Genomic DNA, 19,939 nt, shown 5'->3' on the forward strand with positions numbered 1-19,939 from the left:
TTAATTAGTAATCACATCAGACTCACCTGCACCCGCCAGGACCCCGTTGACTCCACTCGCCAGCACCAGCTCCTCTTTGGACTTGAAGGCCAGCAGCTGGTCCGTGGTGACGAGGGCCGAAGCAGCAAACTGGGCGCTGGCCTGGTCCAACGTCTTGGACGCGAGCGCCTGGATGGAGACCAGGGAGAAAACGCTGGTTTGTGCCAGAAACTTGACCGCTCGGCTTAAAAACGTATGAAAGTGCTGAAACTGCACTTCTGCTGCCAAACAGGAACTCAGCCAATGGCATTAATACTGCTCGTGGGAATGAGGATTTGTCCCATTTCCTAAGGATGGGTGAACTGACCTTCAACTGTAAATGATTTCCATATCAGGACACGTCTGGCTGCTTTAACCTCTAATTCATATCCATTTAGTCACAAAAGCACATTTACACACAATGGTATTAACTAAAAAAGAATCGCTCTGGAGTAGAAGCAGGTGAATCTCAAATGTGATCCTGAGCACGATGAGATGATTAACCGTCCTCTACCTTCCTTTACAACAAATGCAGGTGTGTCCGTCCTCACTGACCTGTGTGTTGGTGGCTGTTGCCGAGTTGTTGGCTTGTTGCTGCTGTTGGCTCTGCTCCAGCTGCTGCTTCTGCATCAGGGCCAGCTGCTCCTGGTGCTGCTGGTACTGCTCTGCCGTGAACACTGTGGACAGGAAGAGGTAGAGGCAGCAGTTAAAACCAGAGAGCTGACAGAGAGCCGGACACACACTGAAGAGTATCATTTTTCCTTTAATTTTTGCTTTTAAACTGAAATGAAAAGGATTTAGTTTCTCTTCCTTTGTCTGGGGGAAAGAAAGCGTCTGAAATATCAAACTCACCCACATTAAAATACAGCATGTGTGTGTGGCTGACAGCTTTAAAAAAAAAAACAAAACAGGACAGTCAATCCCCTTCCACTCAATGATGGAAGTGAAATTCAACTTAGCGCTGTAAAAAGAACTCATCATGAACCCTTCACTCCTGTATGTTACAAGGAGGCTTGTCAATTACTATAACAGTCAGTCTGAGTGCGTGTACACAAAAGCGATGCCTCGGTGGGCTTTTAGACAGCGAGGGCTCTGTGGCACGACAACACAAGGGTCTAGTTGATGTGGGCGTGTTGCTGCAGGGTAAAAGGTATAAGGAAAAGGAAAGCGATGAAGTCCAGTTTGAAGGCTTATCAAACACACGTCAGACACACAGCGGTGTACACTCCTGAGGCCCGTCGTACAGCTCTCACTTGCAGAACAGAACAATATAAAATGCCACGAGGTATTCTACCTGTGGCGTGAGCTCGAACATATCTCAGTGGTCAAACCAGTGTGTAGCCAGACAGCATTGTGTCACGCAGAAAGGTGAGCCAGAACCAAACAGTATGGGTTTAGCATTTCATATGAAGGCGATATTTCAGAAACAGCAAGGTCTCTTCGGTTATGTTCAAGCAATTAAGTGACGCGGGGCTTCAACAAATGATCGTTTCTGCACGATTAATTAAATCAATGAATCGTCCGACTAACAGTCCAAAACCCAACGACTCTTGCAGGGTAGGGGGAACCGAACCAGCAGTCCTCCAATGGCCACAAGCATGCTTCTCTAACCATCAGGTCACCAGTGAACATTTCTAAAATCTAAATTTGAGGGTCTGTAACAGTGAGACAGCCTGTTAGGTACATGGAGGAAGCTGAGGCAAGAAAATGAAAATAAGAGCAGCAGGTTTGAAATAAATCCAGCAACTCACAGAGCATTAACAAAGCAGCCACCAATTTGAACCGTCGCATTTCTCCGCAGTGAACTATTATTACTTTCAAATGACTCAACAAAATAAAAGGCAACTGCCAACAACATAAACGAGGACTAACGACAGCTAGAAGTCCCCTGAAAAGGCAGAAAAACATTAAGTTCCTGAGTCAGAATTAGACCCGAGATAAATGGCTCAGACTAGAAAACAGCCAAAACAAGGCAATGCCACAGTAATGACTCCTCGCTGTGGGCACACTCCACAACAAATTACATCTTTTTTTTTTTTTTTTTTTTTTTCAAACTTCACTTCACTTTAATTACTGAAATAACCCGCAAGGTGGCAGCTATTTATTATTTCACCAAATAAAGACATCGATCACAAGGAGGAAAAAATACAGACAGAGACAAAATGAGTTCTCTTCTGCTTCTTATACACTTAATTTAAACCTTCCGCAGGACGTCAGCTTGTATCTAGTTCTCAAGATTTTTATCAGCATTCAATTAGCAGTATGTCTGGACAATCACTGCGGCGGGGGGGATTATATAAATGGCAAGCAGTAACCGCAAAGACACATTTCCAAAGTTTAGGGCTGCAAACACAAACAAATTCCACAAGAATTCATTTCATCAGCGTAACAAATTACCTCTAAACAAAGTCAGATCTTGTTTCATCCTAAACTTTGCCAAGGATGGAGAAGTTAGAGGTTGAGGTAGGTGAGAATGATTTCATTTCCCTTGTAATTTGCTTGACATTCTGCTGTGATCCGGAGTGTGTCCCTCTCTGCAGCCACCAGCCCAGACCCACTCCAGCACGTCTCATGAATCTATTTATAACAAACTATTTCTAATTGACTCCCCCCCCAAGCCACAGGAGCAGGAATTAATGTATTATAATGTGCAGAGAGGGAAGCAGAAAGTTCATGTGATTTACCAGCAGCAGCAGGGGAGAGCAGGCTGGAGCTGAGCACTCTACCTTTGAGGTGCCTCATCAAAATGTGTTACACAACAACGGCGAGCCGAGCTGCCTTTTGAGCCTGGCTTTATTTTTCTCACCGCTGAATATTCACATGCACAAAATCAATTAAAACAACGGCACCTCACATCATTTTATGCATGGAGACGTTTTTCAATTACATCCCTCCCTGTGCTCACCACAAAGGCAGTTCTGTCTCTTTTTGTTTTCTGTACTGAGAGATGAAGAGCTGAAGTCTGACAGAGACGATCTTCTAACGGTCAAAGCCGGCAGCCTATCCTGCCACGCCATCTGACTGAGCGTTTAACAGTCTCTCTATACACTTGACAAGCTGAGGCTGTCGTTAATATTCATTAAAGCTTCTATAGGGTTCGGCCGACTTGACAATACGTCCCATGGGACGAGAGAGATTTGTCACACAAAGACATTCTGCCACACCACTTCTACCACAAGGTATTATAGCTTTTAAAAAGCTCCCCTGTGGAGTTTTGGACCACTGGCAGCGCAATACAGCAAACTTTTTACAAGTGGGACGTAGTTTTGTTTTCATTGTGGACACCGACAGGGACATGCATGCACAAATTCCTGTGGTAGAGGCCCGACCACTACTCCATAGCGCTCACAGCCATCATACATCAAAAATGGGATGATGGAGAAAACAAACAATGGTCAATTGTTAACGGTGGATACGTTTGAAATGTGTCTGGGAGAATCTCCTACAGTTTGTGGGAGTAATGAGAAAAGAAGGCACGAGGTTTATATCCCAAATATTGCCAAATACGCACTTTTGCTTTTCACTCAGACGACAAATCCTCCGCCGTCATCTTGCCAGTCAACTATCCTTAATCTGGTCACGTGATAAGTGAAATGTGACTCCTGCTACTCAGTGCTACCACTTCGTTGTTGGCAACTCCGCTGTACTGAGCAGACACTTTTACTTTGTAGTTGTAGCATCCATCACCCAACTGACTATTGATCGATTTAAAAAAAAAGGGGACAACAGAAAGCAAAGTGGCGGTCAGGGTGGTGGGCAAGTAATGTAATCAGAGTACGCCCAAACACCACTAACCACTAACACCAATAATGCTGACAAACACTGCGAAGCTCCAGCAAAGACAAAGTAGCCAGCAAGAACGCACACATGGATACAACCGATGCAGAAACACAGTCATCACTTGTTTTAGAACTTAAGAATACACACAGTGTGTTTTGGTAAGAAACTCCAAAAGACATCGTAAATATCTCTGGTTGTTTATATGACATGGATGTCACACAACTCTCACCTCAGCGTTAGCTGGGAGGACTCAACTGTTATTAGTCACGACACCTTTTTAAGACCGTCTTGGCAGCCTAACAGCGAATTACAGATGACCAGGATGAGTATACAAAATGAGTAATGAATGATCACAAGATAAGAATGTAGTTATAAATACAAGTGCACATAAAACTAAACAGACTACTAATAAAAGACAACCCAGACAGTCTAAAACCATCCTAACAAATACGACCAATCTAAAACTTGGAGACACAATCCAGAGTCACAAAAGATCTGTTGGACCACAGGCCAAGACAAACCACCTGGATTCAAAGAGATGAGACGAGAGACCTCATAACAATTGTGAAATTAACTGAAAGCAAACTCACTGACTGAAGCTCTCCAAATTAAACTACTCCTTTAATTACAGAACAGAGTGCACAAAGGGCGATCAGGCTAAATTTACTCACAGAACAGACAGCCTATCAAACCTATATTAAATTTGCTACTTGTGATGCCAAGAAGCCTTCACTTACAATACAATAAAGCAATTAAAGAATGAAGCTGTTCAATCTAAAGACATACAATATTAAAGATGCAAAAGAAAACACAGAGCAGCAGCATGATGGAGGAAAACGACTGACTCACCATTGACAGGCGTGGGGGCCGGGCCGGTGCGATTCTGGGTGCTGGCTCCTCCAGACAATGTCCGGGTTAGTCCCGACACTGTCCGGCTAAAATCCCTAAATCCTCTGCGAGACAAGTCTCCACCCAAGGGGTGATTGGATAGCGTCCGTGGTCTGAAGTGCCTCCAACGGCAAGTTTTAATGTTCAAAAGAATCTGGCTGAGGTCCATAGGTGTTTGTGAAGATGGCGACAGGGATGATGAAGAGGAGGGAAGGTGGGAGGAGCTGGTTGGATCCGAGGTATTGGTTTCTGAGGTACTGGCGTTGGAGTTGCGGAGCGGAGAACTTGGAAGTGGTGAGGCGAGTGGTTCGGGCTCCGGGTCAGAGTCCAGGCTCTGACAGATGCTGTCGAGATCTGCGTGCGCTCTGTCCAACAAGCTCCTGAAATAAACGAAGAAATCATTACAATAAATCACCATAAGTGAGCTGGTGATAACTGCAAGTCATCTGAGGTAAGATGACTCGTAAAAACATAGATGTTGATGTTGTAATGACTACAGCATGAGTGTTGCACAAGTGTGGCTATTCCCCGCATACCGCTCATGTAATTACAACGTCCAGCAGGCCAGTTCCAAATACAGAGCCTGGTATTGCACAGAAAACGGGAAAAACATGCAGTTCTGCCTTGAGCACCGACTAGAACACTTATGTAATGGAACAAGACTCAAAGTTTACAGGCGTGCAGCAGCTTCATGAGGCTGTAACGCTTGTTAAAATCCAGAAAACAAATCATCGTTATAGCTATCTTAGCTAGTCTAGAGCCGTATCACCAGTGGGGTTAAACAACCTTTTGTTGGTCTGTGGCTGGTACCAGAACAAGGTCATCAATCAAAACTGTACGCTGACATTTCTAAATGAAGTCAAATTGAAAATTGTGCAGCTGTACTTCATTACACAGAAATCGTTGTTGAGATAACTCTGGACATTGGAAGTAACAACAAATGGACTGACTAACATTCGGTCCCTGCAGGCTAAACAAACGCACTAAGCTCCATGTTTCGTACACAATCGAGTATTCCCATCATAAGTACACATCATATTGAAGAAGACAGATGCACTGGTCCTTCAGTCTCCCTCGGGGCTGACGATAAGGTTGATTGCAGACAGAAACAGAACATTGCCAATCTCATGTGCGTCTGTGAAACAGACACTGCCTAACACAGTTGGTCTCCTCGACAACACCCGGCTCGGTGGAAGCCGCTGGCTGACTCCTCCAGCTTGTGTTTTATTCAATCGTCTGTGTAATTACGGAGGAGATATCAGTGTGAGCTGCAGGACATGTTGCTGTTAAAACTCAGCAGAAGCTAAGTTTTCTGATTTGTCTACAGGCCACGGTGGCAGGTGAATCCCAAAATGAGACTGTCATGTTCATCATTTTAGCAGCCAGCTTGATATTTATAAAAGAATGTGCTGCCAAATGATGGCTGGGAACCTGCCAAAGAGCTGGTATGGTAAACAACCTCAGCAGCTACAGCCAACACTTGGCTGAGTTTCCCCTGCGCAGGGTTGGTACTGGCAGCATTCCTACACACATTTCATTTCACAATAATCTGACTTCATTTTCTTTACTGAATTTCTCAACTTAGGGATTCATGTATATGGTAAATCCACTTAGTACCTGGGCAACAAGTTGATCATATCACACTTATTCTTTACGTTGCAGACATCAAAAAGTAAAAAAAAACTAAATATGAAGACCTGTTTTTCTGATTTAACCAAATTTTCAGGACTTGGAAACAATCCACTGCCCTTTTACTTGCGCAGCTGCATGAGAATCGGCATGTGTGAGGAAACCAAAACAGCCAGACTGAACTCACCTGCCCCCTCTGCCCACGCGGCGCCGCGCCAAACCTATGCAGCGCCGTGGCATGTTCAGCGAGGTCAGACAGTAGCGGAAGCGTGGGTCGCCGAGCCCGCCCTCCGACGGGCTTACCCAGGGCCAGTTGCCACTCTGGTCCGGACGAGACTTTGGGAAGATGAAGAGGACACAGAGAGAAAAACAGGGGGGTTGGGGGTGGGTGTCACAATTAAAACCGAATGCAAAGAAATGAATCAGAAAAGAAAATGGCAAGTCTTTGTTGTTGTATTGTTCTGTCCAGCAGAGTGTGGAAGACTAACAGCCAGAGCAGCCAGACGGACCAGCCTGCTGTTGGCACTATAAATAGAAGCATAGGAGTCACAGGAGGGCACTCACGGCGTAGTACTGACAGCCAGCCTTCCTCCTGAACGCATAGCAGCCATCTGGGTCATTCTCCTCTTCTGCCTCTGAGGAACCTGAATGGATCTATAACATAAAAAGTATATTAGCCAGCGAAGAGCTGAGGGCTTCAAAACATAACCTTCATACACCTGACAGTCAGTATTATAACAAGCAAAGTAGATTTTTAGAGTTGCTGAAGAAGTCAATATTGGCTCTGCTTTGATCTTCCCTTCTTTTATTATTAATATTACAATCCATCTGAGAATTGCATCGAAACCAAATGAAATCACTTCCCACTCATGGGATATTTAATCATGTCACCTGTGAGAAGGGTTCTTCGTCTGAGCTGGGGAAGTCGTACTGGTTGAGGTCCTTGGGATTGAACACCGAGGGCCCTGAATGTTGAGGTGCCGACAGGGGAGGGATCTTGGGTTTCTTTTCATATTTCCTCTTAGTTCGTACTGCCTCCGTCTTCTCCGGCTGCAAAGAGGAGAGGGAAACAGCGCTCAATGTTTATACTACAGTCTGCATAATAAAAAGGCACTCCAAGATGCAAGGCAATACTGTCTGCTGCGGTGGTGTAGTGCTGGTGGTCTACGCGCAGGCGACGAGTGTGTAGGAACAACAGTGAGTAAAATAGGCATTGATATGCAGATGGCAGCATGTGCCAGATGCCGCTGCCTAGCCAGATGGCTGCCCCCCTCCTCCTCCTCCTCCTCCTCCTCCTCAATCCGACCCGTGCCACCGCTCACCCCAACTTCCCCAGTGGGACGACCCCTCCCTGTCTGAACAGACTCCAACTCTACTAGGATTAGTCAGATCCCATTCAGGCCTTAGTCGTGGAGGACAAAGCAAACAGAGAGGCAGGGACTCTACAACGGAGAACTGCTGTGTCAAATCAATGGAAGAAGTGCGGGTTAGAGTCATAAGGGAGGAGGGGGGCAGAGTTAAACCGAAAATGAGCGTCTGTAAACAAAAGGGGAAAAGTCAACCAGCTGGTCGAGGAAACGTGAGCGGAAAAAAAGGGGGAAATCGTTGTGTCCCTGCAGGGCAGGGGGAGGGTTGTTGGACACTGGAGCTAATGGAGTTATAATGAGAAGAGGTGACAGGGAGTTCACAACAGCGCTGTGTAATGATGTGCGACATTAACAAAGCATATGGCAACTGTGCTTTAAATTAAACGCTTCAAGTTTGAAGGAACCAGCACATAAAGCATAACACCTACCCTACCACCTCTATGACATTACCAGGCATGAATAGCGTGATCTGACATTCATTTTCAGACCAAAATCTGTAATAAACTCCCAGTACAGCAATGATTTTCACTGGTTAACAACTAGTTGGCATTTCAAATCATGTACCTTTCCAACAATGACCATCTCAAGGTCATAGATAAAGCCAGTGTTCATAATAAAATCGGTTTCCGGCATCATACAGCTCCTCGCTTCAGTGTGAATTGACTCAAGGACAAACGGTAAGTCAAAAACATTTCTGATACTTGTGCAGACATTCTGTTCCAACACCCACACTCATCAAGAGCCAGAACGGACGGAAATCACTTTCCATTCTGTTCCTGACATTAGAATGAGGAGGAAGCCAGCGTGCTGTAAATGGAAGACGGACTTACTTTCTTGTAGTCCTTCATATCCAAGTGGTCCTGGTGTCTGTACTGGTTGCTGCTGGACAGGGGAATGATGGGGATGGTGTAGACGGGCTTCACCAGAGCTCGCTGCGCAATCGCCTCTGCCATCACCTCGCTGCCAAAGTCTGGCATTCCATTCCTGAAGGAAAAGAGAGAAAAGGAACGGTGAGCTTTAAAAGGTGGCACATTGCAAAGCGTAATGCTTCATAGAAACAGGTCCCTATAATTTAAGCATAGCCATAACCAAGAAATATGTCTAAAATGGGCCACGTGCTTCAAGTGAGGGATATAAAAATATACCAGATGTGTCCACATTATCAGGGGAATTCTATCTAATCTCAATGACAAATTAAAAGTTCAATCAAGGTTCTCTTAAGCAATTCATTAAGTTTTAAATTAAGATTTACACTAATGATATACCAATACTAATAATTAAGATAGTAGACGTGCAGTGATTAATTGAGATGTCAATTAAGTCGACTGACAGAAAGTTAATTGGCAACTATTTGGATAATTAAATCTTCTGCTTTTCTGTGTCATTTCTGACAGTAAACGAAGAGTTTGACTAAAGAATCTTTTTATCTAATCACAATTTCCAAATTAATCGATAATAAAAGTAATTGGTAGCTGTAGCTCTAAGTTTATCTAAAGTGTCTTATACAAGTCACATTTACATTAACATGTTCTACAAAATATTAAATATGGAGAAACATGTCAACTATACTGCAATATTCAGAGATAGGATTGCTAATTAATATTCAATTGTCTGCACAGCATACAGCTGTGGCCAACACACACACAAACCTCAGCTTCAGTGCAAAGGAAGAGACCAAAACACACAACTGTCGGACTACACACACCCCCGAGAACACCTGGGTCACTCTACGCCAACATAATATCATGAAGTGGGCCCGAGAAGCTATCTGCTGAGAATAGAGTGGTCCAATCTGGGAGTGAACACTGGCTTTGATGCGCGGGATGAAACCAGGCCGGGATAACAAGAGGAAATTGAAATGTCACTACAAATCAAAAGCACTTCAAGGAGAAGGGTCCAATTTAAGCTCACTCTGACAGCTACTTTCAGAGCAAATTCATTCTGTTCGGATGTCATGTTTAGATGGATCGCAAAGGCGCCACTGGGGGGGAAGAGAGAACGTTTCAAAGTGGAGAGCTTGGAAAAGAAAAGAAAAAACACACAATAAGAAAAAACATATTGTCCGGTGTAGATGTGGGGAAAAGATCCTTGCAGCCGCGGAGAGGTCAATGAGCTAATTTGCTCCTGACATTGCTGAATAAACAGGACGAACTCTAAATTGATAATGCATGCAAAACAGAGTACATAACTGTGCCCCCAATTAACATGAGCAGTGAAGCCTGACTTTACAGGAAATATGTGGCTGACTCATTCATACCATCAAGTGGTGTCCTCACGGCCTCTACTTGGGATCTCATCTTGATGAGTAAACAAAAGCCTAATCTAACATGTGGGTTAATCACATAAGCCATCCAACACCACGAAAAAGTCTGACACAGTGGCCTTTTCAGCTTTTGGGCACTTAACAATTACCGTTTTAAAACCTTATGAGAAACCGACAGATCAAGAGCACACAGATAAACTGCCATCCAAAGAAATGTCTGTTCATAAACATCAGCATTTAATTAGAGAAGCAAAGCATGCAATCATCATACTACTCCATCATAAATCCCTGCAAAAAAAGCCTTCTGACAGCAGCTACTTGCCTAACAAGGCAGCTGGTTCAGTGCTGACAATGATAACAACCACTGTCAAACTCTCTAGGCACCAATTTCACACGGCAAGAAAAGAAAGACTTCCTACCTCTTCTCCACGATCTCCAGTGTGAGATGCAGCAGTTCCCTCTTGCTCTTCTCCCTCCTCTTGATCATCTCGAGGATGGTGACAGCTCGGCTCAGGTCTCGGCGCAGCTTCAGCATCTTCTCATACGACGCCTCGTCGTTCTTTCGGTTCTGAAAAATGGAACAATGATCACTCAGACAGTAACAAGTGTTCCCATTTAGACATCGAGATACTGAGGCTTTCAAAACTTTTGACTTGACTTGGGTGAAATACTACTACTACTGCTGCTACAACAACAACGTACTGGTGTTGACTTTAATAACAGTATTCCCTGAAGAACAAATGAAGAACAACTTCTTCATTTGGCTTTAGACTCCTACCTTCCTGGTCTGCATCTTCTCCGTCCGTCGGCGGAAGGCCACATAGGGGTCGCTGGTGCTAGAGCCATCCCTCTTCTCCTGCTTGACGTTGGGGATGAGGGAGCCGCCCTTGCAGGTTTTCCTCTTGCGGCTCCAGTAGTCGAAAACCTCCTTGATTAGCTCGTCGTCCTCCTTCAGCAGCAGTTTGGCCTCCTGGAGACTGACGAGCTGCAGAGCAACACAAGAGAGACCAGGTCAGTGCACAGCCAAAGCAAATGTACTGAGAGTTTATTTGCTGCATGCATAATGAAGATATAAACCAACAGAAAGCACAAGTTTAAAACACTACAAAAAAAAGAAGCTGTTTGTCTTGCAGCAGTGTGGTGAAGTGGAGGAGTGTTGTTGACTTCAGGCATACCTAAGAACTCATATTTCTAACACAGCTGTATGAATTTAAGTAGACTACATATTAGTCAGAGGTGACAATATCTCCATGCTTTCAATAACTTTTAAGAAACCAAGGACTAATGCAATGACTCACCTGTGAAAAACAGGATAAAGCCACAAAGTAAAGCACAATCTGACTTAGTGGGCTTATTTCCTCTGTGTGAAGCACAGCCAGAGTGGTGTGTGTGTAAATACCATGCGAGCCAACATTTCTCCCCACAGAAGCTGACAAATACCTGCTGCCCACTGCCTTTCTCCAGTCGGTCTATCATTTCTTCAAACTGCAGGGCTGTGATTTCCATTTTCTTCTTCAGCTTATTCACAAACGTCTCATCCTCTGAATCTAGGTCGTAGTCTGGCTGCTCTGTATCCAAACTGAAAGCTGTGAGAGGGAGAGGAGTTGGTTACTCGACAGACACACACACTTGTTCAAAAGGCAAGACTGCCTGCAGTAGACACAACACCACTTCTATAAACACTCTGTGCATGACCTTGATGGGTTATTATTAAATAATGACACACCTGAGCAGATTATTCAGACTTGATGACTCTGCAAAAAAGAAAAGCGTAGATTTTCTTCCATAGTAAGATATTTTCTTCAGTAGTAACATATGTTAAAATGTGATTCGGGAGCAAGTTAAATTTAGCCATATCATGACCTTAAAATGCAGAGTCACTTGTATTTGGCAGCAGTTCTTCTCAGGCAATGTCAATAAACACAAACCATGGGGCGTGAAATGTAAGCGCCTGCTTAGACAACTACTGTGAGACGTTATTCAAAACATTAGCACACCACTTTATCATGACAAAGCACCGTGCTCGTGTCTGTGCCTTCACCAGCTTGCTTTAGGACAAACACCAGCATCCAGGCTGGGAACTCAATCAGCCACTTGCTCATAGATACTGCCTGGGGTTTCTGTCTTATTTTTTGCCCGACCAGTTAGTCTGGCCAGTCGGGCCAGCCGTGGCCTGGAGATTGTCCACGCAATAACATATTTGTCGGGTAAAATGGGGAAGTGGTTGTCTGTTGTAATCCATCAGCGACTGTGACTAACACATGAAAAAAAAAAAAAAAAAACAGAAAAATGTATGATTGCAGCACTGTCACTATGAGAGCTCCACTATAATCAACACATTAACCTGTCAAAACCTGAAGCATCTGGAATGGTATGCAGCATTCCCTCTCATCACCCCCTATTTAAGCTGTTAAATAGCAGAAACACAGATATGTGATTATGATGACAATGTATGCCACTGCGGTTTTTCTGATTTACATGCTGCTAATGCAAATAGAGTTCAACTAGTGGCTGCAGCGCACAGCAAACAAATCAAAATCTGTTCTCGTATTTTTGTTGAAAAATACTTGACTGTGACTTCCGGCCGCTTGTTTAATGCCGTGTTCGCTTATTCTCTCCAGATGATGGAACTTGTATTGCAATTATAGGAACCAGAAAATCAACCACACTTACACAGAATGAAACCAATAAGATGACTATGTTCACCAGATGCTGGCAACAGTGTACCGATGGATGGAAAGTTTTTGCACGGAGGGGTGTAACACTTGTGATACACAAAGTAGGTGTGCATAATCAGCATTTCTTTTGGGTTGCAAACCATTTCATCAGGAAATATTTAAATGGAGAATGCCCTTAGTGCTTGTTTCTTTCTCCACCAATAACATACCGACCCCTCTATTGTATTTCTCACGGAGACTTCTCCAACACTGTCCTCATATCTCACATCTGCATGAGGACTCTCCCGGGACAACACTGTAACACAATACGTGTCAAGACAGATGTACAGATGTCCCATTTCACATGAAATCTGCAACACTGCTGTGTTTGATTATCCACATAAGGGAGTGATATTCAGTGTCCTTTCATCAGCTTCTGTATCAAAATCTAGAGACCGAATCACTGTGATGCTGTACTAGCAACAGCAGTCACTTCCAGGTAGAAAAATAGCTGTTTATTTGTGTTCCGGAGATATATTAACTTGGCAAACTTGTGTTATTTTCAGCTGTTGCTGCAACATTTAAAGATATATTGTTAAACACCTTGGTCCAACCTTTTTGAACTTTCTGCTTTGCTTATTTTATGTACAGTGTAGCTTTGACATCTATGCAACATCAGCATCTTGGACTAACTTCTAGTTTGAGACAACACTCGAGCTGTGATTTTCTTTCGTCCGTGGCCAAACCGGGAAGTCGGGTCTCCAGAGTGCTGTTAGTAATCAGACATGTAACAATAGTTGAATTAAACAATTTCTTGCTTGGTTTTTCTACCTGGAAGCTTTTGTAAACAAACATTGTGATTGATCACTTTTTGAAAAGATTAAATAGAACCAGACACAAATCAGGCTTGCTCAATTCTGAGCCAGTTGGACTGACATCACATCCACAATAATAACTAACTGCTCCACAAAAAACCCCGGACATAAATGCACAAATCTCTCGATCAGCGGCATAAACCCCGCTGAACCCATCAGACACAGCCGTCGCATCCAGACAGCAACAACATCACCACGTGCTCACAGACCACTGACACAGCTCAGAGGATAATCTTGTTGCAAGCGGCCTGCTACTCACGCTGTATGTGAATAAGCTGCTTTGGCATCTTGAACTCCCCGGGGTAGAGGGACTCATAGTGCGTGATGTTGCGCTCTGCCTCGGGGACGGGGATAACCATGTTGTCCCGCTTCTCGCCGTATACCTGCTGCGCGGAGATGGCCCGCTGGAGATGGTGCTCCTGGAAGAAAGAAAGAAAAAAAAAAAGCTGTTTACAACAGATCTGTCTGCACTTTAAAGAGCTCTGCATCCACTTTTCATTTACTTGTATATTATTCTCTTTCACCCAGAGACATGCTCCCACTAACAGGGTGAAGTGAATATCCGATTTATCAACCGGTGGACGTAAACTGTTTTTCATAAATATCACTTCATTAAATGGATATGCATCGACAAATAAGTATACTGGTTGTGTAACGGAATGGGAATAAAAATAAGCAAGGCTGATTTAGTTGGTGAGAAACATACCGCCGTTTTATCAGGGGGTTAATGAATTTTCTTAATGTTTCTAGATCTACTGAACACAGGAACCCGAGAGGACAAACATCTACAAAACAACCGGATATTACAGAACTAGCAACATTAAAGTGCAGGACGCAGGAGTACAAGCATGTGTGCAAATTGATGTGGTTTGTGTTGCAGGATTCTGAGGTCAATCCAAGCACGCCTCAACACAATCACAGGGAAATGACATTTCACATCAGGAGATTACAATTCTAAACTATAATCAGAGGGGGAACATTAGGGAACATTTACCAGCAGAACTTTTAAGAGGGGATTACATTTGTGTAGAAAAACAAAATCCAAAATAAACAAAAAGAAATGATTTTTTTTGTTTTTCACACCTCAGTATTACTCCTGAATCATGCAAACAGAATTAAAGTCTTCCCATTACACTGGGCGCAAGAAGTGGCAATTATCCAAAAACTCTGCATTTCAAAACAGGATAAGGCAGACACATATCCTCCTAAATCCCCTTCTTATCTTCCAATATGTTTTCTCGCATTTCTTTTCAACATTATCTGTAATCCAGTTTTCTCTGATCATACAGAACATAAACCTACTCTTTGTCATAATATGTCAAGTCCAATTTGGGTGGGACAAAATATCAGTACCGTTATATTTCTCATCACTTCCTCATCCCGGCTCCATCGCCTATATATAGCATCACAGTTCTCACTGCTGTATCTCACACAATTGAGTCAAAGGTAGAGAAATGGTGTTGCATTTGTTGTGCTGGCCTGTCTTTAAGATACTAGGAGTATTAACATCAGTGTATCAATCTCCTGCCACAACATGGAGGTAGATTCACAGTTGGCGTGGTTATACTTCAAAGCAGGAGCTCTGGCAAAGACGTCATTCTGAGCCCTGCACAGGTAACACTACTATCACAACAGTGACTCATTGTTTTCATTTGCTTCAACTATCAGCAGGAGCAAGCCCCAAAGTTAGTCGGAAGGGAGAACTGTCGTGCAAGTTTACAAAAACACAGTTCACGCATGTGAGTCATGGGCTCAGAGATTAAATACCTGAAAGTTTCTGCAAGCAGCAAAGCTGGCACTTTAACCAACTTGCACAAACAAGGACAAAGACGAATGAGTCATACCGTTTGACTCTTGAACTCAGCAAGCGCTGAATGTTTTTACATTATGCAATCTGATACACTCACCTACAAAATGGGATGCCAAGAAGAATCCCACACAAACAAACCTTTTTTCACTGTAGCAGAAAAAATATGATGGGAAAACATATTACTGCCAGTCCTTCACAAACATCCTTTTATTGAGTAACTCGAATAAACAGACCTACTTTGCTTTGCGGCCTTCTCTCAGCAGTTGATGCAACAGATGGCCAATCCAGTCCAACTGACTGAGGCCCATCTTGCTCTAACAAGTATTTTAACAGGGCTCCTACTCATTTTTCACATTACACGCTTTTTTTCACAGTCAGTTTCTTGTGGATTTTGAGATATGGGTCAGCGTTCAATGACACACCAATTGTTGCTGGCAAATTTTGAGCTTCGACGAAACCATGTCTGTGCATGGCTAATCTGCATAACCCGAAAACTAGTATATTCTAGACACTTCCACACTTGCGTGGGAGTTTTAAGTGGTTAGGACCTTACGTATAATCCAAAACCATGAGGAGCCCCGCGTGGAGTAACAGGGGAACCATATCGGAGCTGTGAGCTGGCATGAAAGGACACAGCGTGTGTCCAGAGCTGAACCATCTGCCCCTGGTAAGCTTATCAGCAAGCCAAGCGTTGTACACTTTCTCTACAACCAATACACAAAGAAAACAGCTTACTGTGTTTGTCGGACCATTGTGAATTTAACCTTGAGGACCTGGAGTGAAAGTGTTCACTCGAGAGGATTCAGGCAACATCCATCACCCACCGCCTGCTGGTTAGTGGCTCTAAATGAGTTTGGGATGTAAACATACACGCACCACAAACAAATTGCCGTCCATTCACTAGCAATTTGTCACCAACTTACGCTGGCATGTTGCTCTAAACACAACTGAATTTGGCACGTTTGCACACTCAAATCACAGGTTTAAAGACAAAAAAATGCCTCATTTAGCTTGGATTGTTGCAGTATGTTGCAGACTGTGCAGCCAGACTTGTTGAAACTTTCACACAGCCATGTTCACTGCCCACAAATACACAACCGCCTGCACTTAGCTAACAGTTTCGTGTGATTGTACATTTAACAATCCCCTTTTCTTGGCCCGTCTGAAACTGTTGGTCTAAAACTGCCGAGGCTGTGGTTCTCCATACCCCGATCTCAGCTATTTCAAACTCTAAATGTGAAGAAAAATGCACCCTGAACACAGTTGAGTTGCCATAGTGTTCTTGCAGTTCCCTCGGCTCTCAATTTAATACCAGCCTGACAGATTGGAGAGCAGCAGAATCAATTTTATTTGGTGTATACAGCTGGCGTTAACCAATGATTAAACGAAAAAGCTACTGAACACTGATGTGAAAGGGAGTGGCGTCTTAATTTAGACATGTATTGTGGTCAAAACAATAACTCTGGTTTAGCTTGACACTGCAGAACAAGGGTATAAGGGTACGACCAATTGACACATACAGGCCACCTTCAATTCTTCTAACATGGGGAAACGGTGGGAGGAAGCTTGAACATACAAACTTCACACTCAGTGCGTTTACATGCACAGCTTAGTCGGATTACAGCCGTAGTTCGACTATGATACTCAATCAGACAACTGCAATTATCCGAGTATACATGCCGGTGAGAAAATCGGATTATTGGGCCGAAGCATGTCAAACCCTGGTACGATAGGTGGCGCTGTACCCATTTCAACTAGTGGTGACAGAGCCACCTCCGGCTGACCTCTTTACGTCGCCAGCTGCCTCGGCATTCAAGAAAGATGGCAGGGTTCTCCCCAGAAATTTTTAGTATAGCGGCGCACCGTCAGTCGAGGGGGGGACGCTCGATCGATCATCGCCGTCAGCCGGGGGCTCGTCACCGTCAACCGGGGGACGGACAGACGCTCGTCCCCGTCAACCGCGGCAGCCCACAAACACCCGCTATAAAGCAGCTAACATTGTTGAGTATAGCGGCGCTGACCTAGCCGTATAGCGGCGCAGCGCCGTTGTTCCACCGTCTGGGGAGAACCCTGGATGGCGTACGAAGAGCAAGACGAAGCTACATCTTTGTACATTTCATATATGGGGTACATGATAATTACACAAACTAGGGGCACAATGGTGCTCTTTCTTGCGGTGATTTTGGAGGAAAGACGCCGCCGCCGCCGTCCGTCTACCTCCGGCTCACGGCCCCGGGGAAAAAATCTCGCGCCTGTGCAGAACGCAAAATCCGATCCGATCTGATGGAACGTATACATGCAGTAACATGGAGTAATGCGACTATCAATCGAATAATCTGGGTGCTTTAATTTGACTATAAGAAATCCGATCCGGTCCGATTTTAGTCAGACTAAGGTGCATACATGCATCTTAAAAATCCGTTCATAGTCAGACTAACCCAGTAATTTGGTTTTCTTGAGTGTCATGTAAACGCACTGACTCAGATGGTAAATTCAAAAGCACGGCCACTTGCTTCCTTCAACAACTGAACCTCCATGCCTTAAAAAGTTTAAATGTAAAATATTTTTCTTCTAAACATCCCTAAACAATGAATCCAGCAATACTCTGCAACAGGCGTCCGGCATGGCTGTGTGACCAGCAGCTACAGGTTTCTCAACGCTGGCAAATACAAGAACAGATGCCTGCTTCACCGAGGAGTTGTCGGCCGATTTGATGCAACCTTGTGTTAAGTCTATGAACCAACGCTTTACCAACGCTGCACAGGGTTTGTTCTGTCATGTAACCTGTCAAACACATCCTCGAAAACCACCCTCTGTGAAACCCCCATCGTCTGACACGCAGGTGAACCCTGAGCTTTGCCAGTTAAGGAACCTGCATAAAGAGTGAGCGTAAGGAACCAATTAAAGCTGAGCTGGACCCAGACCTGCCTTTGCACGCTTCTGGAGAGGATATCAGCTTGGCAGATTGCAGCAGGCTGCCTCTGACCTAAAGATATCCTGATCTTTCGCAGCTGTGATCCTCACAACCACGGTTCACAGCCTTGGATTTCCTCTGCTGAGGAATTGGGTGAGTGGGGATAAAGGGCTTTTGTGAATGGCACATGGGAAGAAGTAAAATAGGATATTCAAGGAAGTATTTCTACCGTCTGTTTTTAATCAGAATTTTGAGCTGACTTGTCTCTATTTGTAAACCGCAATTTTTCAAATGTTTGTCCGTGCTGAAATACCGAGTCAGCTTTCACGATCTTACCAAGCAAACCACAAATGAGAGGAGGCGAGAGCTCATGGACACTTCATAAGATACGCAACTGAACGCTAATGGATGCGCAGCGGGCACAATAGCTGAAAACTCTCAGATACAGAGCAGTCCTACCTGCTTCTCACCTCAGGAATCACAAAGTAATAATGACCCTCCAACTCTCCTGTTCTCGCTGGAAAAAGCATTGTGGGACTGCCGAGGCGTCACAGAGGCAGTGCTGCTTCACGCCGCGGCCACAGATGCAGAAAGAAGCGAGACAAATGGAAATCTATTTTTCACAGCACCACACGTTCCTTCCATTAAATGTTCCCAAGAAAAGTAGATGACTCCAATAAAAGTTGCCGTGGCAACGCAAGTTTGGCCTCCAGCAGGTGTTTTCAGCTCATGACGATCAGACTAAGGTGAGCACTTCTTAAAGAAAGCAATCTGCTATTATGGCTAAAATCCACAAAGCACTGCAATTAATGCGACAAAACAAAATACTTAAATATGTGCATAAACTTACTTTTCATTTTTGCTTTTTCTAAGCACTGCTGGACTACGAACGGCAGCAAATTGTGCAAACAACGTACATACTCATGAGCTATTTTGTGCATTTCCTTTTGTGTCCTCACTACGTTGCAGACTTCACTTCAACAGCCATTATCCGTGTGACCGTTGTGATTCCTTACGAGCTACACCTGCTCGTCTGAACTCTGACTCGATGAATCACTACATAATTATCCATCAGTGCAAATATAACAATTACCGACTCCTGATTAGATGACGGAACAAAATGTTCCTTTTGGCCACTGTCATATAAATCTACTAACTTAAATGCATACTGCTACGATGAACTGATATGTAACTGACATACGGAGGCTAAAAAAAAAAAAAAAAAGTAGACACGGTGGAAGAGAGCAGGTCAAGTGATTTATGGTCTGTAGGACATTGTGCATTCACAGATTATTAGAGATTAAAGTGCCACATTTCCAGTCCACTTGCAACTACTGATGGCGCACAAATGGTGCTTTTAGACGTTAATTATTTCTGGCAGGTTTGACGCCATGAATGCTGATGAGGCATCCACACAAAGGCTCTTATTTTGGTGATTAAAATGAGCCTCGAGAAGAGGTCCATCAGCAACTGATTCTTCTTATCGCCGACACCAGATGTACCCTTCCTATCAGCAAACCATATACTTCCACAACAACCAAACAACAGGTTCCAAAAGATATTCCCTTCCTATGTGTGCCCACTCCATCAATGCATGCATCTAAATCAATTTCATAACTGTGTGCTTACTTCGCTTTTCCAACAGACACAACTGTGACGCCAGCATGTGGTCACTCAGCGCTGCACAGAAACACTCCATTGTTGCCGGACAGGATGTGGGTCAGGAAGCTAAGCCACG

General features: G+C 44.0%; 1 protein-coding gene across 2 annotated transcripts in view; it reads right to left on the reverse strand.

The window, feature by feature from the left end:
* epc1a (enhancer of polycomb 1a) overlaps positions 1–19,939 on the reverse strand; it is a 29,760-nt gene that overhangs the window by 4,117 nt on the left and 5,704 nt on the right. For both annotated transcript variants that reach the window (XM_030398409.1, XM_030398408.1), the window contains 11 exons: positions 13,737–13,896; positions 11,386–11,531; positions 10,724–10,930; positions 10,365–10,513; positions 8,513–8,666; positions 7,207–7,365; positions 6,880–6,969; positions 6,503–6,651; positions 4,648–5,066; positions 574–695; positions 27–168 (listed from right to left, as the gene is read on the reverse strand). In XM_030398409.1, coding sequence (XP_030254269.1) covers positions 27–168; positions 574–695; positions 4,648–5,066; positions 6,503–6,651; positions 6,880–6,969; positions 7,207–7,365; positions 8,513–8,666; positions 10,365–10,513; positions 10,724–10,930; positions 11,386–11,531; positions 13,737–13,836 — 1,837 coding nt within the window. In that variant the 5' untranslated portion in view covers positions 13,837–13,896. The remainder of the gene's footprint in view (positions 1–26; positions 169–573; positions 696–4,647; positions 5,067–6,502; positions 6,652–6,879; positions 6,970–7,206; positions 7,366–8,512; positions 8,667–10,364; positions 10,514–10,723; positions 10,931–11,385; positions 11,532–13,736; positions 13,897–19,939) is intronic.

The sequence above is a fragment of the Sparus aurata genome, chromosome 19 (genome assembly GCF_900880675.1).
Source record: "Sparus aurata chromosome 19, fSpaAur1.1, whole genome shotgun sequence".
In the NCBI taxonomy this organism is placed as follows: domain Eukaryota; kingdom Metazoa; phylum Chordata; class Actinopteri; order Spariformes; family Sparidae; genus Sparus; species Sparus aurata.